Source organism: Asterias rubens, chromosome 15 (genome assembly GCF_902459465.1).
Source record: "Asterias rubens chromosome 15, eAstRub1.3, whole genome shotgun sequence".
NCBI lineage: Eukaryota > Metazoa > Echinodermata > Asteroidea > Forcipulatida > Asteriidae > Asterias > Asterias rubens.
In genome coordinates, this window is record NC_047076.1 from 2,002,316 (window position 1) to 2,025,614 (window position 23,299).

General features: G+C 38.1%; 2 protein-coding genes across 3 annotated transcripts in view; one reads left to right on the forward strand and one right to left on the reverse strand.

The window, feature by feature from the left end:
* The window catches only part of LOC117300387 (ly6/PLAUR domain-containing protein 6-like), a 62,758-nt gene extending 54,885 nt beyond the window's left edge, over positions 1 to 7,873 (forward strand). For both annotated transcript variants that reach the window (XM_033784166.1, XM_033784167.1), the window contains exons 5-8: positions 3,125 to 3,314; positions 3,902 to 4,000; positions 5,744 to 5,883; positions 6,739 to 7,873. In XM_033784166.1, coding sequence (XP_033640057.1) covers positions 3,194 to 3,314; positions 3,902 to 4,000; positions 5,744 to 5,883; positions 6,739 to 6,915 — 537 coding nt within the window. In that variant the 5' untranslated portion in view covers positions 3,125 to 3,193 and the 3' untranslated portion in view covers positions 6,916 to 7,873. The remainder of the gene's footprint in view (positions 1 to 3,124; positions 3,315 to 3,901; positions 4,001 to 5,743; positions 5,884 to 6,738) is intronic.
* A 2,907-nt stretch (positions 7,874 to 10,780) lies between these two features.
* LOC117300178 (calpain-7-like) lies at positions 10,781 to 23,117 on the reverse strand. Its single transcript, XM_033783899.1, is given in 20 exon segments — positions 10,781 to 11,954; positions 12,465 to 12,554; positions 13,064 to 13,203; positions 13,707 to 13,769; positions 14,170 to 14,309; positions 14,675 to 14,747; positions 15,375 to 15,501; positions 16,117 to 16,216; positions 16,378 to 16,419; positions 16,422 to 16,521; positions 17,262 to 17,489; positions 18,039 to 18,185; positions 18,523 to 18,616; positions 19,097 to 19,182; positions 19,703 to 19,829; positions 20,152 to 20,565; positions 20,918 to 20,985; positions 21,627 to 21,793; positions 22,048 to 22,153; positions 22,801 to 23,117. Coding segments are annotated over 20 exon segments (2,670 nt in total). The 5' UTR covers positions 23,014 to 23,117; the 3' UTR covers positions 10,781 to 11,809.
* Between the last annotated feature and the right edge of the window lie 182 nt (positions 23,118 to 23,299).

Here is a 23,299-nt window from a genome sequence, read left to right on the forward strand (position 1 = left end):
GGTTGAGATACACCAACTGTGAAGGCTTGTCTTTGACAATTACCAATAGTGTCCACTGTCTTTAAAAACTGTGGGAGTTATTAAGTGGCACCAAGGCCAAGGCCAGGACACAAAATATTCCTCTTCGAAGACATACACCATGAAAACTCATTCCCAGCCTACATTGGAAAAACAAAATCTGTTATCGCAATAGATTAGCTTCATAAATGTATTCGCCAAATGTTATTTGCAGCGATTAAAAGTAAAGCCCCTCCTCCATCATCTAAAAAAAAAAGTACACACCATCTTAAATTTCATCAACATTCTCCTTTTGCATCCTTCTATTATCCTCTCCGGGGTTTCTCCGTCATCGTCTTGAAAGCAGATGCGGGAGTTATCAGATTGGATTGTGACATGGATGACTCAGTAACATTAAGCCAAATAAAAATAAAAACATGGTGAGCGTCCCCGCCCGCTTCCTTTTTAAGAGGTTGCTTCCTTTTTTCGTTTTCTTCTAACTGTTGTATAAATGACTTCTTTTTTTTCCTGAGTGAGTTTTATTTTTTTTAAGAAAAATAAAGAAAATAAAAAGATAAAAAATAAAGAGAAAAAAAAAAGGATATATTTTCACAATCTCAGCCCCCCAAAAAAGTGTAAGGTAGTCATTTAAACCAAATTGTTTTAAATGCCATCCTCTGTCCTTTTTTCAAAAACGGAGGAATCTAAACATGTTTTTTTATTCGGTCTCTTGGTGTCTATCCTGAGTGTTGCTCATCCAAATGAAGAGGTGTCTTGATCATTCATGGCAGCTGCTTGGAGAGAATGATGATAGTTGATATGAAATAAAAAAAACTAAATTGTGAGAGGAGGGTGGTACCTTCCATCTGAATGGTGCTAGTGAATGCTGCTTTTATTGCAGTTTCGGGTGCATGGTGCTTTCAATGGTGCTTTTGCTGCCGTATATGGGTACAGCTATCAGTTTCAATGTTTCAAGACTGTAATGATATAACAGAAATCAAATATAGCGCATAGAGCACTGAGATTCATTATCCTTGCAATTTAGTCATAAGACCATTTCGCTGTATAAGTGTATTTTGACTTCTTACACGAAAAACATTCCAAGAAAAAATGTTTTATCTCACACTAAAGTGCTTCGTCCAAAAAACGTTGTTTCTCGGACAAAAATACTCGGTGCAAAAACAATCTATCTGATGCAGGTTTTCCTCATTTCAAAGAAAAGACCAGTCACCCCTTGCACTGATATCCCATTCGGCCACTTTCTCACTGGTCATAGGTTTCAACATGCGCTTTGCCTAAAATTCACCCTTCATGGTACTATATGCGGAATCTGACACCCCAAACAGCGCCACCTAGAGTTATAAAAGGTAAAGACATCAGGTGGATTGAGTCAATACAACGTCGAGTCAGTCAAACGAGACATGAAGTAATTGATTGATCCAACCCACCTCTCTGTCAATAGGTGCAATCATGAAAATCAAACACTCACGTCCTAGAATCTGGTGTACTTTTCCCCCCTGTATATAGACATTCTTCTCATTCTTGAAATACAATATTTGCCACAAAGCAGCTGGTTTCCTCACATTAGATCAGTCATAAAGTCGTCAAATGTTATCTTGTTGCGGTGATAGCGTTCAGACTCTCTTTGCGATTCTCGCAACAATCGCAATGTTCTTGCGAGACTGCTGCTCTTGCGACTATGGTCTCATTTTATTGGAGAGCAGTCAGGGAGGGAGCCAGCAGCCTCCCACAAGAGCAGTGATCTCGCGAGAGCAGTCTTCGATCAAGAGCTATCGCAACATTAACAACTTGTCCACAAGTCTAGTCCTGAAGCTTCTCTCATCAATCTAGGCTCTATAGTAACTTTGTACGCAGTTGAAGGGACATTCCTACGTGATATATTTGGGGGTTTTTTTTATTGGAAGCTCCTGATAACTGATCTTGTTAGCAGTCATGTAATACCACTCAATCAGTAGCTATGTCAGTCTTTATCATTCCGCTAATATCAACATGACTGATATGATGGATGTGTGTGTGTTCTGATAATGGTATGGTAGTAGTTGTTGTACCATCAGGCATATTAGGTTTGTTGTCTATTTAAGTTACAGTCACATTTCTCTAGACGCAAAGTTTTATACAGGTTGAAGTACAGACCAGGTTGATTTCCTTTACCGTCCTTGTAATTGTGATGCCATCTTAACTAGTGTAATGTACCCTTAAATTTTTTTTTGCTGAAATCGCACGGTAGTTAACGCATCAAAAGAGCAGTCCTGAACTATGTGGTGTTTTCTATGCAGAATCTGCAGCTTTGCGCTCCCATGTCCTGTGCATACAGCTTAAGGATTACATATATCATGTTATAATTGCTGAAATACTCCTTAGAAAGAAAAAAAAAAAAGATTTGTGAATTTATGTCAAAAAAATAACCGTCACCCATTCTCAGACTATGTACTTCCTATCATGTTTTATGCACAATATAAATTGGTAAATGAGGTCTCGGTAGAAGTTGCTAAGAATATGAAATCAAATCTTTCATCACTCACGCTCCACACATACAGCAATTATTTCACTTATCTCTCATCATATGGAGCAATATGGAGCCTGACCTATATAAACAGAAATATGTTAAAGGGACTGTCTTTATGGTTCACAAAAACGATTCTAGTAAAAATGTCAAACTAGAGAGGTTTTCCTGTCAGATCTTTGACTTTGGGCTCAGAAGATTAGTGCTAATTTGACATTCTTATGGTTGTTTTCTTGATGAAGCATTGCATGTTGGTAGGAAGGAGTTCTGTACATTTTGTAAAGACTTGACGACTTTGGCTTTAAGTTGGCTTTAAGTCGCTTTGGGGGGGGGGGGCAGGGGCAGGGAAAAGTGTGTTAATACAGAGCCACACTCGTGTTGACAGATTTTTTACACCTTGGTGCTGAGTACTTCATATTAATAGTATTAATAGAACCCCCATGTGAGATTATTATTGTTGCAGTCTCAGCCAGACAGAATAATAAATTAAAATTTTATGTCATATTCCTGGAATACTAACCCAAGGCGGTAAAATTCCTTTTGATATTTTAAAATATTTTCTTAAATTGATTATTGTTTTGTTTTCTCCTCTTCCTACTACAGATTGAGAGTGATGTCTTTATCATTTTGTTGGTAATGTGTTACCATAGCAACTAGTGTAGCTATCCCATCATGCTTCTTTCTTGGCCACTGGGCATCAAGCAGTGGTTATCACCGGTGCTCTTCTATGTAGTGTTAATGTCCACGTGCAGTGCACCGACCGAACCAACGTTAATATTCTCCTATGATGACAGTAAGTAAACCGAAACAATCTTTGTTTTCATTGAGAATTTCTTAGTTTTTTTTAAATCCGTGGTATCCCAAACAAAAATATTGACTAGTCAGGGAGAGCCCCAACATAGGGAACGAACGAACCAAAACTTATATCGATCAACCACCATACCAAAGCTTACATGCCCTTACCACCAAATCAAATTCAGAAGTGTCCCGTTTCTAGAACACGCCACTTTTACTCCTAAACTTAAGCTATTGATCCAGAAACTCTTATTGAATTTTCATCTTTTGATCAGAAATTATAATTCTCGTCGAGTTGAAAATTCCGAAGGTCTGTTTCTCCTCAAAAACACTGAAGTCCTTTTGAGTTTTAAATTCAAAATAAATTGACAGAGTTAACATTCATGAACTGAGCCCTGGGCCAAATTGCCAAACAGCAACGGCTCCTCGCCCGTAAAAAATGTTCCGACTCCACAAATTGAATTTCATGAACTCCTTGTGCTACATTTTCCAAATTCTTTGGAAATTTTCAAGCGTGTGATTTTGAGGGTAGAGTGGCACTTACTCCTGTTGGGTTTTTTCTTTGTCTCTGTTTGTTTCATATAGGTACACCATTCCCCAATGCAATTAAGTGTTTCACGTGCACGGATAAGAAGAGCAATCGAGAGTGTAACGAGAGAGCATACGATGCGTTCTGCCCCAAGGGTAAGTAAGACAAAGATGCAAGATCCCGCAATTTTTTTTTCTTTTATTTTTTTTCTTTCTTTTTTAAAGTCAATGAACATGTTTGTGTTTTTACTCACAGTATTTGTTTGCGCTAAAACTTACTTGGTAATAAAGCAACGGAGAGCTTTTGAAATTATAAACATTGTGAGTAATGTAGTGCTAGAAAGAGGTCATTTCTCACTCAAATATTTGAATCTGAGAAAGACTTCAGGCCTGAAGCCTTTCTCATGCATCTGAAAAAAGTCTGTGCAACAAGGGTTTTTTTTCTTTCATCTTTTTCTTGCAACTTTGATCAGCAATTGAGCCCAAATTTTCTCAGATTTGTTATTTAATGCTTATGTTGGATATACATGTACCAAGTGAGAATACTGGTCTTTGACAATTTGCCAAACGTGTTCAGTGGCTTTAAAAAGGAGCCTCACATCTATTCCGAGAGAACTGGGAAATTAAAACGAGAGGGAGGAAGGGAATGATGATGAATTCAGCCTGGTTGTAATTCTGAAAAGTACCCTTTTTATTATATGGGTTTGAAATTCCGCAGAGACCTTAGAAGCAGTCAATCTTTGCCGTGGTATTAATTTCAAATGTCACCATGGATACAGCATCTTGGTATTTTAATAAAAATGCCATTTTCTCTGGCAAAGTGGCGTCTAACTTAGTCTTACTCATCGTGAGTTCAATTTCAGACATGTAAAGTGTTCTCACAATCACATCTGTTTTACATTTGTGGTTTGAATTTGACCGGTGGGAGTTGGAACTGAACTTAACTTGCAGTTGGAAATGTTCTTGGCCCTCATCCATATTTTTATTAAAACAACTTCTTCATACTGGCAGACACATTTTCTACTTTTTACATCCCTGTGGAGACATCTTTTGTTCCTTGAGGAGCACTCTGTCTTTAGAATTCTCCTGTAGACTGTACAAGTCTCACACATTTTTGAACTTACATGTAGGGTTTAAGTGTGTGAGTTTGTTTCTTTTTGCAATTAAGGCGCCTTGTCAAAACCTCCAAGCCGTTCAATTCCGCGTTCATTCTGCAGGATTCTGCGGATTTAGATAACAAAAGGACCCGTAGCAACCGGGCAGGTCCATGGCCAGGACAGCTTGTTTACATGTCAATAAACATGAATATTTCGGCAGCTCCCAAAAATGTTTGAATATGTTGGGTTTTTTTCCTGGTTTTTTTTCCCCCTCAGTTTCCGTAAGGTAGTGAATATTTAAACAGTCTTGCTTTATGCGTGTCAGTTAAAGCCATTATACACTTTCGGAACAGAAAAAAAAAAAAAGTTCACAGATTTACAAATAACTTACAGGGTTTACAGAAGGTCATGGTGAAAGACTTCTCTTGAAATATTATTCCATGAAATGCTTTTCTTTTTGAGAAAACATTAAAACAAATAGCAATTCTCGATAACGAGAATTACGGATTTATTTTAAATACACATCATGACACGGCGAAACGTGCGGAAACAAGGGTGGGTTTTCCTGTTATTTTCCCCCGACTCCGCTGACCGATTGAGCCTAAATTTTCACAGGTTTGTTATTTCATATATATAAGTTGTGATACACGAAGTGTACTTGTGACAATACTGTTTACCGAAAGTGTCCAATGGCTTTAAGCTTTAAACAGTTTTTTATCAAGATCGTTATAAATTTGTCCAACCTAAATACTTGTTTTATCATTTTGAAATTTTAACACTTGGAATTATTTTTCGTGAACAGGCACCAAGTACTGTTACTCCTCCCACTACCTGAATCAGAAATCAGGAGAAAGTATTTTAGTCAACAAGAAATGTGCATTACAAGAAGAATGCACAGTGAATGCTGTCGGCTGTAAAGACACCAGCACTAAGCACGTGCAGGTGAGACATTCAAATCCGCAACTGTTTATTTGTATTGTAGCGTCGGTGCTGATCGACGGTTAGGGGGCGCAAGCAAGACTCCCCATCGGAGCACTGCTGGCAGCCGATCGAGGAACCTGCTCGCAAGAGAGGGCGCCCTCTGGCTTAGGCCTTCTCTCTTGTGTATTTAGTATGGCTTGTTGAGTGTAAATATAGCTCCAGAACGATGACAGAAAAGCCAGTAAATTGTACCTTCTTGTGTCATTAAACTGTGTGCGTTGCAACCCCCGGTCAACGCTACAGTACATGTATATATATTGTTTATTGTTCACTCTTTGGAAAAAAAATAAAATAATTATGTCTAAAATTGATTGCAGCTCCAGAACAAGGCCTTATTTCATAGAGCCGCTAAAGCAGAAAGTATTGCTTAACAATTTTCTGCTTTAGCAGAAATGGGCAGGACACCAGTCACAAATTGTACCTGTTACAGTGGTGTTTTGGTAGGTAACCCTGTTCTGGTAGGCATAATATTGTTGTGCTTAGCTACTTTTTGAGCTCGATGAAATTGGGCCTTTGGCCTTGTTTTATGGAGCTGCTTAAGCACAAAAAGTAGCTAAGTACTACAAAGTGTTATTTACCAGAATAAGGTTACCAGCCAAACCACTATGTCCTGTGTACAATGTGTGACTGGTATCCTGCTCATTTCTGCTAAGCAGAAAATTCTTAAGCAGGTTAAGCAGTATTTTCTACTTAAGCAGCTCTATGAAATTGGGCCCTGTACATTATTTTAACAGCTTAAATGACTTTTTGTTTCCCTTCCTTTTCTTCTTTAAGATGAATAATTTATTTCTTCTAACTTGATATTTCCTTCCCCAGAGATGTGTCTCATGCTGTGAAGGAACCCAGTGTAACTTCTGGTCTCCGCATAACTCAACGACGGCCGTCTTCAGTACGGTAACGCCTCTTAATTCAGCACCACAGCACACAATACCCAACGTCATATTAATAGTAACGCTAACTCTCTTAACAAGATTACTAACGTTAGCGACATAACGCAAGACCCCATGTAAATAAACGGGTGTATATATTTAAAGATCTTTTTTTTTTTGTAAAATATTGTGTATACAATTTGACGTGAGTTAAGGTTATATTATGCAAATTTAGTGAGAAATTCCTCGACAAACTGACCTCTTGGGTATTACAATTTATGAGAAATGTTATGCAATTATTATAAACTAACCTAATATTAGCCAATGGGTCCATAGCAAATCAAAATAACACTGTTGCTGCAGCTCTATCGACACTGATTTGTTCAACCCAGACGCTCTGAATGCTTGTAGGTGAGAAAGACTTCTGAAGGGCAAATGTAATGCGGTTAAGCAACATGAGCTGTTTGTCGACCCAGGTCCTTTAATTTTTTTCTTTATACATTTGAAAATAGCATAATCTACGCATTAATGCTGTTCAAATCACATGTTGATACAACCTTTGGTTCAAAAGTTGTTATACAAGAAAATAAAACTGGAAAAAAAGGAGTTTAAAGTCAAGTTGTTTATTGCACATTCATCGGCACATTTCTTTCAATACTAATTAACCCCTTTTTGATGTTAATTAACAGGAAGGAAGTTGCCAAGATAAAAAAGGACATATTTTTGAAATTTACAAAATTAATATTTGTGAAACTTCCATCCTTTGTTGGCCTGTTTTGGCGACTCATTAAGCTTGATCGCATCACCCCCAAAAACGGTGTTTTTTTTCCTGTGTCAGACCCAAAAACTACTACGGTTCAAATCCCACTCCAGTAAATGATTTCTTGTTCAATCCCAAATTCTTTAAAACTTACCAAGTCAGTTTCCCTCAGGGTTTATTACTCGATATCCTTACATAAATCCTTATTAAATCATTGCTAAAAATATAGGAACTCAAACTGCTACCCGGTAATCTTGGTGGTTTAGTTGGTAAGAAACTGCTCTAGAATTTTAAAGGTCGTGGGTTCAAACCCCACCCGAGTAATGTGCCTGTGATTTGTTTTCACAGAGCTCGGGAAAGTACTGAGTATACAGTGATAACACACATCGGTGTGTATGGGTAAAACAAAAATTAATATTCTTTATCCTCGATGCAAATTTCCATCTATTTAATCCTTAAAATCATTGGCAGTAACTAAGTATTTTTACGATCCCAGTACTTCTTAAAATCAAGAGCTTCTTGTTAAACACAGTGGATTCAAATATTGAGGTAATATTTTCAGAGTAAAAGAAATGAAGACAAATTGTTAGGGTTTTCTAAACTCAACTTTGGATGTAGTTTATTGACATTGTGGAATATTAATTACTGGAAGTTATAGAAAATAGTTTTTTAGACATTTGTATTTCATATCTGAAGTTGTAATATTATTGTCAAAAATACAATCATGAGTTAAATGCACTGGACAGGTTTGGTAATTGTTACAGACGAGTATCCTCGCTTGGTGTATACCAACATATGCATAAAATAATGAAAGAAAAAACACTCTTGTTGCACACATTTTTGTGTTTTCAGATGCAGGCTTCAGGCCTGAAGTCTTTCTCATATTGAAACATTGAGAGAAATTACCTCTTTCTCAAAAATTACGTTACTTCAGAGGGAATCGATTCAAACAATATTTCATACTATCAACAGCTCTCCATTGCCCATTACCGAGTAAGTTTTATGCTTTTATATTTGTTGAGTTACCAAATGTGTCCAGTACCTTTAAGCAATAAAAATAGGGTTCAAATTAAGCGAACCAGCCACTTTCCTCCTCCCCCAAAGCCCCTCCTAAAAAAAAAAATATTAACAAAATACATTTAAATATTTTACACCATTTCCTTACCATTAAAAAAAAATCTGCAAACCATGTTCGATGATAACATGCAATAACATGAAAACTCAATTTACTAAGATTTGATTATTACTTTTATACTTCGGACCTTGCTGGAAGACAATAGAGGGCGCTGTCTTAACAAAGGGGCATCCTGCAAGACAGTTAGACTAAAAGGACATTTTCAAAATCATCGTTTAGGCTCTGGCTTGGACTTGTCAAATATTTTGAACACATAGCTTAGTTTGAAGAGCGCCGGATTGTTAATCCAGAGGTCACAGGTTCAAATCCCATTCTAGCCAATTTGTCTTTTTTTCATCCCAAAATTGAAGTACAGTTATCCAGTCAGTGTGGTTTAAACTAGAAAATAGAATGAGCTGTTGCAAACTTATCACCGACCAAAAGGTTTGAGTTTTCAACCACCCGTTCTTTTCAGAACCAACATGACTGACTCAAAAGAGATTTATACATGATGCTACCACAAACCTCACTTGACACTCGTCAGACCATGCAAAGACTTAAATCCTACAAAAGGACCTCTTGTATAAATGCAAAAAAAAATAGTAAGTGGACTGACAAACACTTGAACATCAAGCAGCCTAAGCCATTATTTTGAAAATGGCCTAATAGTATAGGGCCACAAATAAACTTGAAGCCTTAGAGAGATTAAGGCACCATTTTCCCTTGATATTAACAGCATTTGTACCTTTTAGACACTTACTTTTGTACATTTATACATTCATTCATATTTCTCTACTTCAAATGCTAAATAATTTTGGGTCTGTAAAGTGAAAGTTACATTTTCAAAATGTCTGTGCCAATCTTGTAAATTTTATGACACTTTTTGTTGTTGAAAATTATTTTTTTGTGGACGTTCGACGTTCCAGACAGCATTTGTTAGAATTCATAATTTTTAAGGATGCTGAAATGGTGATCTTTCAATGAATGTACCCTCATTGTAGAGTATGTTTTCTCATTCAAAATTGAAATTCCCGGAGCCGATTTCTCAAAGACCTAAAGACGAATCAATCCTAATTGCTAAAGCAAAGAGTGACGTCATTATTGAAATCAATATTGAAAACTCAACTTAAGATGAATCTTTAAAGGCACTGGACACTATTGGTAATTACTCAAAATAATTATTGGCATAAAACCTTTCTTGGTGACGAGTAATGGGGAGAGGTTGATGATATAAAACATTGTGAGAAACGGCTCCCTCTGAAGTGCCATAGATTTCGAGAAAGAAGTAATTTTCCACGAATTTGATTTCGAGACCTCAAGTTTAGAACTTGAGGGTCTCGAAATCAACCATCTAAACGCACACAACTTCGTGTTGCAAGGGTTGTTTTTCTTTCATTATTATCTCGCAACTTACTTCAATGACCGATTGAGCTCAAATTTTAACAGGTTTGTTATTTTATGCATATGTTGAGGTACACCAACTGTGAAGGCTAGTCTTTGACAATTACCAATAGTGTCCACTGCCTTTAAGAGCTTTGTGAAATCAAGCCCATGCCTTTTTATTAAAAAATGTCGGTCACCACTCATTCTTATGAAGTAGACATTTCAAAGAGCACATCTTTGACGCAAAAGGAGGTTTGTAAGGGGTTTCAGGGTACATCAAGATTACTGGATCAGATCATTGCTTTTTGCATCTTCAAAGTTCAAGAAATCATTGCATACTGACCAAGAAAGTAAACCTAAAGGGTCTGCAGCCAATTTCACGAAACGCTAGGATTAGTCCTATGTCGAGTTAGGACGAGTAACCCGTACTATATTAGGTCGGGTTCATTGGTCCTAACGTCTTTGATTATGGAATTTATCTCGTCTGAAGTCCTAAGATTAATCCTAAGTTAGGAAGAGTTTGGTGAAATCAACGGCTGGGTACTTTTTGTAAGACACAAAACACAATGTCTACAGATTAACGGTAAACTCACATGGTTTGAAGATAATAACGGTAGAAATTTTCCTACCATTCTGACTTTTGAGACGCTCCCAAACCACTATTGAAGGATTATATTGTAAGATCATGATTTACCTCTTGAAATTCTTTATTTTTACTCATATGGGTTTTTTAAATATTGTAAACTTAAGTCTGTACATATCAAGTTTTGGCATTTCCACCAGATTCTTAAAGAATAAAGGTGTCTGCGACTACAATGTTTAACTCTGGAGTATCCTTCAAAGTCATTTTGTATGTCCGTTTCCCTTCTTATTACAAAACCTTGTTCCCAAGAAATGAATCTCTTTATTAGCTTACAAATAATCATATCTCAAATATTGAATACTAGTCTCTTTCTCAAAAAAAAAATATAGCAATTGCACTACTATTAATTTTGTAAATACACATAATTCAAAGACTTGATGTCATCCCAAATTTTTCCCATTATCACAGTGCCATATTGCGAGGAAGTGAACCACCCAGTAATGGTAGCACTGCTTAACGGTATATTCATACTAACTATAGCAGAAAGAAATTGCTAATGCAAAAGCATGTTTCACAGGTTAGCCTGAATACAGGCAGCTGGCTTGTGCGTTCACGATGGATTTGCATTGTTACGTCATTTATTTTCATACAGAATAAGCACTGGAATGTTAGCATGCCTTTTTGTGTGCTCACAGTTAGCAGCACTATGAAATTGTGACACACACATTCAGCACAATTGGCAGTTCAGCAGCTCTTTAAAATTGGGCCTTGGTGAGGACCCAACTTCAAGGCACTACTTAGCACAGAATTCTGTATTTAGACTACGTGGAATCACACAGTTCACAGCAGGGTGCAGTAAGAGCAGAATTCGGAGGTAAGCATGAATCTATTCCCAGTTCTAATTCTCATAGTGATTCTTTGTTCGCTCGTCGTACAGAGTAACCAGGATTCTTGCCATTTTATAACTCTCTTTAATCTTCATGAAGTTCTTGGCTCTTCCAGAACAGCAGGGTGCAGAAAGCACATAATTCTGAGTCAGCTAGAATCTGTTCCCAGTACTAAAATTCTCATTCTCACTTCTTTCTCCAACCATACAGAATAACCAGGATCAACTTTATAACTCTCTGTAATCTTCATCAAGTTCTTGACTCTTCCAGGTCTATTCTTACAAAGAGTTTTCATTGAAGCTGCGCTACCTTCATCTGGCAGGACGCCGATAAAGTAAGAAAGAACGGACCCTCCTGTCCTGCACTGAACGTCGTTGGTCTGATGTTATACGTTCCTCCAGGTAGATCATCGAGTTGCAAGATGGTGAACCCACGCCTAGAATGAAAATTTAAATTAGTCATTTTGTAAAGCAATCCGATCTTTGTTGGCCGCTATAAAAATGCCTGTTTGTAAAGTAATGTTAGAGTCTACAGCATTGGACGATTCTTTTGGGCAGGGTAATCAAGTGGTTAGACTATTGGACTTCCAATCGATCGGTTCGAGGTTCGAATCCATAGCTAACTGCTTATTACACAATGCCAATAGTATGCAGAACAGGGGCACGGCAATTTTCCTCCGGTAAGGGGCACTTCATCTTCATCGAGGTAACTGCATCGGAACTGTGCAAAGGGCACCACGGCAATTGTTGCGGGTGCTGTGATTCAATTTGAGGCCGGGCAAAAAGGAGGACAATAATCATGCCTGCATAAACCAAAAACCAAGGTAAACCTCTATTCTGTATGAAAACTGTATGACTTAAGTCTCCACCTTGCACCGAAGTGACATCATTTTGTTCATAGAAGATTTAAAAAATGAGTTCCCAACGGTAGCAATTTAGATTCTTACCTGTAGTCACCCGTCATCTGTTTATTGAATGCAGTTGTCCCTGGACCATCCGATGCAATCACAACGATCTCAAATCCTACATGATAATCCCTACAGCAAGAAAATCAAATCAAACATTCATAATTAGAGAGAAAATTGTTATTACTAGTTATTAATTTAATTTATATAATTGTGACTTTCATACAGTAGTGGATAGCTACTAAGCTCTTATTTCAAATAACATAAAACGAACTTCATTTATATCTTTTAAAAGTGTGCTAGTACAACTTGTTTTTACATGGTAAGTTGTGGTCGGGTGTTCAAGCGCACTGGACCAAATTTTCTGGTGTTTCTGGTCAGTAGAGTGTGGGTTCGAGTGCTGTGAGCTTATGACACTTTACCATTATTGCTTTGTCCTTTTGGATGGGACGCAAAGCTGTAGTTCCTGTCTGTGGTGTCATACATGTAAACAAAGGCAGTACACTTTATCGTTAAGAGGTGTCCGCCCCTGTGTTTTCTGATATGTTTTGCTGCAGATTGGTATGTGAAAACACTTCCTCAAAAGCAGCACCTTCAATTCAGTGTAACTATGGTAAATGACCCTTGACATTTGACCTGACCTGGGTCCTTTGAGGTCAATCATGAAGTAGTTTCCCTTTGTCTTGTCTTGCAAGGTGACCTGGTAGATTGGGTTATTTGTGAAGGTAGTTCTAGAGTTGGCACATCCACCGGCCGTTCGACCTTTCCATTCACCAGTTATCTAGACAGAAGAAACGGACAATAACCCAAAACAATAATCAGTGACAATTTTAGTAGCATCATAACAAAGATGAGCTAAGAGAGTTGTGAATTTGATTTTTAGAATGTTTTATTGCACTACTGGGTTCAATAGACAGCTCTTGATAGCACCATCATTACCGCAACTTGGGTTTACGATTTGAGCTGCGTTACGCGTTTTAATATTGCTAATTCTTCTAATCATTCAAAGATTCTGACAAAACTTGCACGTGACACACATGGTATTTATGCAAACGAATACTTGTGGACTAAAACAATTTTTTTCTTAGAAGAAATATTTCTTCAAATGCTTTATACTATCAGAGGGCTGCTTAACTTCTTACCAAGTAAGTTTTGATTTCCATGAGGGTAATTAGGAATACCTTCCATTGAAAGATAGTCGTCTTTACAGTGACGTGACGTGAGTCAAGTGGGAATTATTTATACCTCAAAATAAAAATGTATTTATTTGATGTTAAATCTGACCTGTTTGGTACTTGTGTAAGGCTCTGGCATCTTACTGAGTTTGAATTCACACGTGCTGTAAACCTATCAAACAAGAAATAACAAGGAATTATTGGTTAATTAATGGGATGAATCAGGTTTTTTGTTCATGTTATAGTTTGATTGGCTGCGTATGGTGCTATATAAAGGAAAAAGGCCTCAAAGTTCTATCGATCTATCTTGCTCAAGTACAGTTCCGCTTAGAAATTCGGAGACTCTCGAGTATGATGTTGTTCAAAACGTAGCTCAAAATACCTTCAAGATGAATTATAATTAACTTGGAGTGCCATGAGCATCACTGAGTGACGGATTTGAGCACTATATAAGGAGCCACTATTATTATTATTACTACTTTTATTACAAATACTAAATGTCATTTTGTTTAGAAAGCAGCTTGTAACAACTATAACTAAAGTTTTAATTTTAACAATAATGTTTTTTTCACCCTTAGGGAGTAGTGGATGTTGTTACTCTTCTCAAACTGTGAGACGACAACACTAAAGATGCTTTTCTCCTGAAGGAGCATCTTACAGAGGTAGTGGGGACTGTTGATTCTCGTTCCATCAATGTGAGGAGGAGGATCGTCTGAAAAGAGAAAATGAAAACCGTTATTAGCCCAAGAAATTTGAAACAAAAATTATGTACGAGAGATCGCCTAACGTCACAAGGCCATCGAACTGATTTGGACTATCAACCCAAATCAACCGCCACCTGAAGCACGTTGCCACCTACTACTGGCGCTGAAACAGGGTTACCCCCTTCACAGTCTGTAAGGATGTAGACATGGGTATCATCTTCTAGGAGCCAGGCTGGTGGAGCAGAATGCAACTTTTTATATAAAGCAACATTTGAAAACGGTTTGTTTAAATCCTTTTTTTTGCGACAAGAAGGAACTTAGTCTTCTCTCAAGCTGTGAAGCAGAACCATGTATCATTTCTACATTCACTTACTGGGATAGAAGACCTTTTTGCCTCCTTTGTAGACTAGCAAGGTGATGAACTCTTTGTTGTCAGCAAAGTCATCCTACAAACAAAGGAACAAACAAACAAAATAGTTAATTCTCTTTCATGGTCAGTCTTTTGAATGACTTGTGAGGCTTTAGTAGTTTTGTCTGTATTCTGATGTCTTGATTGACTTTTGGATCTCAAGCTTATTTTGACAGTTTGGATGAGGCACCAACACAGCTCTCATCACTTGTAGACCTAATCTCTTGTCCTCTATCAACACTGTATTCACATCTATCAGACATTTTCATTCTGAGTTGGTCATTCAATCTTTACCTTGCCAATGAAGTCTCGTCAGGCGGTCGATCTATACCTCTCTGTGATATATCTTGTGTAGCCGATTTTTATACCTTATTTCTAAAGGAACACGTTGCCTTGGATCGGTCGAGTTGGTCTTTGAAAAGCATTTGTCACCAGTTGTTATTAAATGCATGTGGTTAGAAAGATATTTTAACTGTACAGTACAATGATCCACACACATTTGCCTCGAAATTACTTTACAAACTAACACGGTCGGCCATTTATGGGAGTCAAAAACTTGACTCCCATAAATGGCCGACTGTGTTTGTCCACGAGGTAAAAGAAAAACCATGCAATTTCGAGCGATACTTCCTTTAGTATCTCTTTTTAGTCGGCCTATATTTACCTTATCTGTAATATGTCTTGTAAGTAGGACCCACACTGCACCAGTTCCTCGTATATCGAGTCTGTACTGGGGATTGTTCGAGATGTTGAAGTTGTCCTTCTTGGGGCCCTCTCCTGCCTTCCATGTGCTATACATAGAAACAAGAACACATCAGGCTCCTGACAATGTCTAGAGCAAGCTAGTCCAAACATTAACATTAAAAATTCTTTAATATTTTCTATACCATCCGCCCGGGTAATAGTTAAAAAGCAGGACAGTTCTTTTCAGAACTGAGAAGTCTACCGAACACCCGAACAATCTACTCCGTGGTAGTAGAATAAAGAAAGACAGTTCTCTAAGAACAACTCTACCTGGCAAGTAGATACACACATGGTGTTACCGCAAAACCAAATATATATTGATACCTCACCATGCAATGCCTCAAACCTTCTATTAAAATTCACTCTGCGATAGTGAAGTTAATATCAAGAAGTCCACTCGATCCACTAAGCAAAAGTAGTAGTTTCCTACCTTTTCCACATTGAGTAGTAAATAGGTAGGACAGTTCTTTTTATAACTGAGAAATCTCCTGAATTCCCAAAATCTGCTCTGCAGTAGTTAGAATATCAAGCAAGACAAAATCTCAAAAGAACATAACTACCCAGGTGCTACAGCAAACCAAATATACAAGAACAATCATGTTCCTACCAAATACTGACCCTAAGTAAATGCCCTGTTAATTTCAAAATATATGCTTTCTTACTTGTGGATGACATATGTATAAGGAAAGAGTCGAGGGTTCCAGTTCATGTAGACAACATCAAAGAAATTGCAGAGGGAATCAAGATCAATCCAAAACACACCTAGAAAACAAAATCAAAGTGATATTAATCCAAGATCTATCCATTTTCAAGAAAATTGAAAATAAGTTCACTCATTCAGATGAATATTTACAAAAAAAGATACTGATACTTCTAGATTCAGAAAGAACCAAAACTACAGAAAAAAAAATCTGATCTGGTACCATTATCAAATTGTTGAGCATTCTTGGGGTCAAAGTTGAGAGCTTTTGTAGTTCTGGAGTCCAACTCCCCTGATCTCCTTCTGAGAATCGTCCCTTCCATCTTAAATGACTCCAAGGATTCTTGAGTTGTAGTAACTTCTTGCCCTGAGGAGAAAATAGCGTCTTGTTAACTTCATCTCTAAGAATCCTTAAAGAAACTAACTTGAAAGCATCATAAGATTGTGACGTGTCTTTGCAGAGTGGTTAAAAGCAACGGACTCAAGCTCTGGTGTTTCTAATCAGCAGTGTGTGGGTTCGAGTCCCGGTAAGCAATACACTTAACCATTAGTGCTCTGTCTGTCCTTTTGTCTGTTTGTCTGGTTGTCTTGTTTTCTTGTCTGTCTGGCTGTTTTTTACAAGCTCATGCTTACCAAAACGGCCCTGTAATCTGATTATTTATTTATGTTTACTGTTACTTAATGATATGTTTTGCTTTACTCAGTAATAAATGTAACTGTCAATATTCTTTTACGAGTATGGAAATAAATGTATTCTTGAATGAATGAACGAATGAATGAACAGGACGTGAAGCCATACGTCTAGTGTGTTGTGTGATGCATGTAAAAGAACCCAGTTACACTTAACGCTATGAGAATGGGATTTTGCCCCGGTGTTTCTGGCAGTGGCTGCTAAACGCACTGCAGCACCTTGTAAACCCTTAAAGGTGCTACATAAATATGGTCTCAGAATTTAAAAAAATCAAAAACTTGTATTAGAATGTTTCTGTCCAATCAAGCGCCATGAGTACCTTATTTGTAGATATGTGCGTCTTATAAGACTATATATTATTATTATTATATTGTTATGTAAACAAGATGCATTTAAATCTGTTCACTGTTCCCTACCATTATTTCCCGTATATCCAGCATAGCATAGGCATGTGTGGGTACCAGTCCAGCACGGTCTCCCTCTGCATCTGACATCACTCCCGTTGCCATGGTAGCCAAGACGTCTCCCTTGTGGAAGCGATCCTTGAGCTTAGCAAAGAGCTTGTTCTGATCGAACTCTGTTGAGTCGAGTCGAATCGCTACTCTTTCAGGTATCCAACCCGTCAGTGCGTGGAGGTCAATATTCTGTGGAATCATCACAACATAAATAAAAAAGATTCGTCAATACTGTTTATCCGATCATTTTCAAATACCAGGGCTCTAATTTTACAGTGGACCACCAGCCCGAGGCCAGTGATTTTGGTGTCAGGCCATTAAACTCACGACAGGACCAGTCCGGTGGTCTTCAAAAAGAATGGTGTTCAAATGTTGAGTTTGAGTCTCACAAATATCTTTCAATTCTGCTTATGAGTATCACCTATATAACAGAAGAGATAAATCTTCTCTTGGTGTTCAAATAAAACATTTTACATGTAGATGATAAAAATGTGTTTTCATTTGGATTCTGGTCATGTAAACGAAATCCCAGTCCAGTAAAGATTCTGAGCGTCCAGTGGTCTTGTGGATTTTACCTCCAAATTTGAACTCCTGAATGCACTTTTAATATATCTCTGTTTTTCTCCAGCGTTTGTGTATGTAACGACCATGCTGTACAGACACAATGAAATGGTCCGACTAATAAAATAAGTTGACGCAATGTTTGACGTACACTGTACGTCTCAATTGCATACTTACCGAATTGGATCCTGGGAAATCGTAACCCCCCATGACCTTCATGTAGGCTTTCTCAAGCAACGATACCCACAATTCATTGCGGTTGTTAGAGAACGAGCACAGGAGGGCGCCATGTTTGTCCATCGGCAGATAGTCATCAATAATAATCTGTAGGGAAAAAAAAGCAAACACGCTAGATTATTTAGCTTTGCAGTACTGAATCTATCAAAATCAGTCCACAACTTGACACAGAAGCTTCTAGACTGATAAGATTGTGGCTGGCTCAATGTTCAGCATGGCAGTTTGGCTATGCAGTACTGAATCCACTAACAAAGAGAGGTTTGCGGTAACACCATTTGAATATCTCTTTTGAGTAGTGGTGGTTGTGAAAAGAACCGGCGGTTAACAATTCAACATTTCGATCAGTATGCTCTGATCGTCTTCAGGAGAATCTATAAAACCTGGTGATTGATGTGTCGATTCATGCGACTTTTTAATAACTTGCCTTTCTCTTGACTCCATTCAGATGAAGGATGACCATGTACTTTCCACAAGGGTTATAAAGCGGCTTCCCTTGCTTGTCTTGTGGATAAATTATTCTAGGAAATGGAAAACAAAAAAAGTGTATAACTTCCAATGATATCAGAGTACCAAATTTTTGGTAATGTGATTTTAGGTGATGACCATTTGAAAGCTATATCTTCTCGGAAGAAAGGTAAACATTTGAGATTTAAGTAAAAACTTGTTTAAAAGTGGAAATCATTTGAAAGTTATCTCTTCTCGCAAGAAAAGGTAGCTCTGAAATAAAAAACAGGGGTCAGATAGTTCTGAACATTGCTAACAGTGGAAGCCAGGTTCATACTCCCTGCAATTGCTTCATGCGAAGTGAAATTGACATCACAGCTCTGTATTCGCTGTGAATGTTTTGCAGGAGTTCAGCGCAGTCCCAGGATTTGAGCACAGCTGAACTCTTTCGAGTTGTTTGTTGCAAATTTTGACGCCACAAATTTACAACGCACTCGCATTTGCAGAAAGAATTAACTCAGTCTTCAAGAGGAAGTATAATATTTGGTTTATACTTAGTAATAAGGCTATGCTTGAACCGTCTCTCGTAGTTCGCTGAGATGGCTAGCGAGGCAAGGAAGGAGCAATCTTGGACAATTGTCTGTAAATTAAATAAATATCAACAAAATACATTAACCTATCTGGAACCATTCTTTCCATTGTTGTATAGAACAGAGGCACTATGCTTGTGCAGACCTCGAAATAACCCACGGCACCCACAGCAATTGATGTGGTTCCCTGTGCTTTTTCAGTGGTGTCCTCTTCAAGGTTCCATTACAAATTTACATTCTCTCACACAAGTGCCCCTTACCAGAGGAAAATTGTTGGGCCCCTTCAAGAACGAAGTTAAAGACCTGCTTGTCTTAAGTAAACAGGTAAATGAACTGTGCACTTGAGGGTTAGTCTTTCATTCAAGACACCCAGTTTTCAATTTAATTTGAACTGATAATAATATAATAATAGATAGTTATATAGCAAATAACAACTCAATGCGTCTCAATGCGCCTTACATTATTGATCAGTTGAATGTCTGCTAAAAAGAAGAAGAAAAAAGTGGGGCATGCTAAGAAGAGTTTTAACATGTCAAATTATTTGCATTCATGATTTCAATCACATTGTACCTGTTTTATACTGAAGGCAGACACTGCAAATATCATTTGCGGATCGGAGCAGAAATCTGATGGTCGAGCCCACTTGGCTAATCGATCCTTCTGCTTACCGGCTAAGGCTAGCTTACCAAGTTTATCCCTGAAGCGGAAATAAAAAAGGGTTAACACGGTAGACTCTACCAAAGTTGTGATGAGCAGGCGCTATGATTACTGCTTAGCATTTGGGTAACTTTGTTCATCACCTAAAAGCTAACCTCCTGAATCAGATTAACATTTGGGAGCTTTTTGGTCTAGAATAGGGGGGGGGGGGCTCAGGCCTGCAAGCCAATTTTCATTAATTTTGTTTTCATCAAATATCCCTGTGATAACTCTTCAACATCAGTCATTATTTTTGGTTTAAGCCTTTGAGAAAGACTATGCTAGAGTTTAAACGTCGGCCTTCACCGAGAAAAAGAACTTACGTGAAAGGAATTGAAAAGGCAAACTTTTCTTTCAAGTCGGCTTGCGACATGAACGGAAGAAATTCACGGTTATTGATGTAGGAAGTTTTCCTTAACACAGCAATCTCCTCAGCTGAATACGAGCCCCCTCCACCTCCTCCCCTCCCTCCTCCAGTTGGACCACCCCTTCCTCCTAATGCAGTCAACCGCCCATCATTAGACCCAACACTGGAACTGCCTGGAATTGAGCCACTACCAATTCCTGTATCAAGGGTATTTCTGTGGGATGGTTTTGGTGAAGGGTGGGGTGATGGGTGGGGTGACGAGCGAGGAGTTGTTCTGTCAGGCTTGTCGCTCGGAGAGAGATCTGGAAGGGAAGATGGAGGCTCTGGAAGATTCAGTACTGGCTCATTTTTCTTCTTCAATTCTTCAGCTCTGTTGAAAATTTACAATATCATTTTGTTATGAAACTTGTTTTAGGTTTTTTTATGGCTTCTTACTGGCACCCCAGATCAAAGATATTGACAAGATAGGGAGACCTCCAACATAGGGCTAAATAACACTCAGTTGGTAGAGCACCGGCAAATTAATCTGGAGGTCGTTGGTTCAAATCCCGCTCTAGTTTTTCTTTGTTTTACCAAAAAATCATTTAAAATTTACCCAGGAAGTTTTCCTTGTGGTTTTATTATTTGAAACTAACTTTAGTATGTAAATCAAAACAGAACTATCTTTAAAATAAAATTTAAAAAGTTCAAGTGTGTCATCTTTTGTTTCATGCTATATTTACCTGTCTAGAGCTTGCTTGGCGAGTCTGTTTAGCTTTGTCTTTGTATTTCCCGACGTGCTGGATTTGGCCTGTAAAATAATAGTTATCAATAATTTAAAATATTTGGTTTCACCCAAACACTCATGTGTGATAAGCACCGACTTGAACCCCTGATCCACACCTTCTACAACAGTTTTTCTGACTGCTTGACCACTGGGTTTGCCTGGTAGCGAGAGGCAGTTGAATCCTTTAATTAGCTATGGGGTACCACAAACATTTGCGAAACAATTGGCTTCTAAAACATACTGCAAAGGCAAACATTTGTAACTCAGAAACAAGGCAATAAAATGTCTGAAGTAAACAAGCCTGGAGTTTTCTCTTCCAAAGAGAGGGGGCAAGGCCATTTTCATTTTACCAAGGGCACTTCATTTCGAAAATCTTAAATTATGGGAGACTTTTGAAGGGGCTCCTAGGCCCAGACCAGGGCCCAATTTCATAGAGCTGCTTAACCAGAAAATATTGCTTAACAATTTTTCTGCTAAGTAGAAATGAGTTGGATACCAGTCACAAATTGTACTTGTGACATGATAGTTTAGCTGATAACCTTCTGGTAAGCAGGATTTTGTTATGCTTAGCTCCTTTTTGTGCTTAAACAGCACTATGAAGTTGGGCGCTGTGTAACATAGGCAATAGGTGTGGCCTACGACATTCCAGGTGTGAGTATACCTACCGCTCCAATGCACATCTCGGCAGCATTAAGATACAACTCTGTTGCCTCCTCAGTGTTCCCTTGTTCATCTTCTTCAAATGCTTGCTTGAGGAGGAAGTTTGCCCTCTCGGATGCCACTTGTTCCTCAGACTTCACTGGGGTCATCGCCGAGCCAGAATTCCTCTGAACTAGAGATGTCGTAAGTAAACAAAAACAAAATACATGACACGCCCCCAAATTCCTGATGAGCCATTCAAATATTGAGACTTGGAGTAAACTATGGCCTTTTCCGAAACAAGGACTTGGGCTTAGGGCTAGTGTTAGGTCCGTCAGTTATTTAGAAGACGCGCCTCCCTTTACTCATGAAAACGGATCCCAAGACGAAAAAACCAAAGCAGGGTTTTTAAAACGGGGATATTAAGGAAGTGACAGAAAATTTTACCAATCTGGTGTAGTTCCCGGACTCGCTTGATGTAATCTGAATACCGTTCAGCAAGATTGAGATTGGGATCAGCCAGAGATGCATTGTACATAGCTTGGATTGCTTCCTGCAAGACAATAAAGTTTTATTCCAATTATATTTTTCTGACCTGACAAGGCCTGTGTTATGTCTAGTTACGACTGTCGGAGAAAGGAGGGTTAAGTTAGGACAATGGAGGGTAGATTATTGTAACGGAATGTCAATTTTTGGTTTCACATTATATTTATAATTTTTTTATCAGAATTTCATGTACAACTACCGTGTACAAGTTGAAGTAGTAAAAGCTTGTAAGAAGGTAAAAAGCAAGCTAGTTTTATTTTTATAAAAATGTAAATATTATTAGAATTTACACCCAGCCCAGTAACTGGGCTGCTAAAAAATGTTGCCATCTTTCTTTAGGTTTAGACTACCACCGCGCATGTCGTCCCCCCTTTTTTTTTTAAAGAAGGAGTACAGCGCCCCAGTTACTCAACTTACTGGGCCGACTGGGTCTAGTACATAAAATCAATTTGTTTAAATTAATTATCAACATCAATCAAGAGACAAGAGCAAGACAACAGCAACAGGTGTGATTAGTTAGGTGATTGAAACCTAATCTAATTCTAAACTAACAAATAAAAAGAAGACAACAAAATGTCAGTTTCAATAATTACTCTTAAAATATTGTTAAAACAAATTAACATAGAATTGAAATACGATCACCCAAATACATACAGCATAATAAAATATAGCAGTTTGATACTGTCCAGCTCGATCACACTGTGTAGCATTGGTAGCAAACTCCATTGCATCCCGTATCAAAACATCCCCGTCAGAACCAGCAGACGATGCCGACGAACTGGCCCGTAATATCTCACTGAATTCAGGGTCCGCGCTGTCATCGGGGCCACCATCGCCGTAATTCTGTGAATAGTCAGAAAAGAACATCGTGCTGTGAAAGTTTCAAGTTCTTACTCTCAGTAGATTTCGAGTAAATGGTGAAAATGTGAAGGAACTACTGTGAGGAAATTCGATTTTGTGCACATCATCATGTTGAGATCATCATTGGCATTTTGGGGGATGTTTATTTTATGTTGACGTTGGTGGCGCTATATGTGACATTTGTTTCGTTTTGTACTACAAATTGTATAGTAGTAGGACATCAAAGGTTGGGTTTAAAAGCCTGCCGGAATAAAAGGTGGACAATCACATACACAAATAGAAACGAGACACA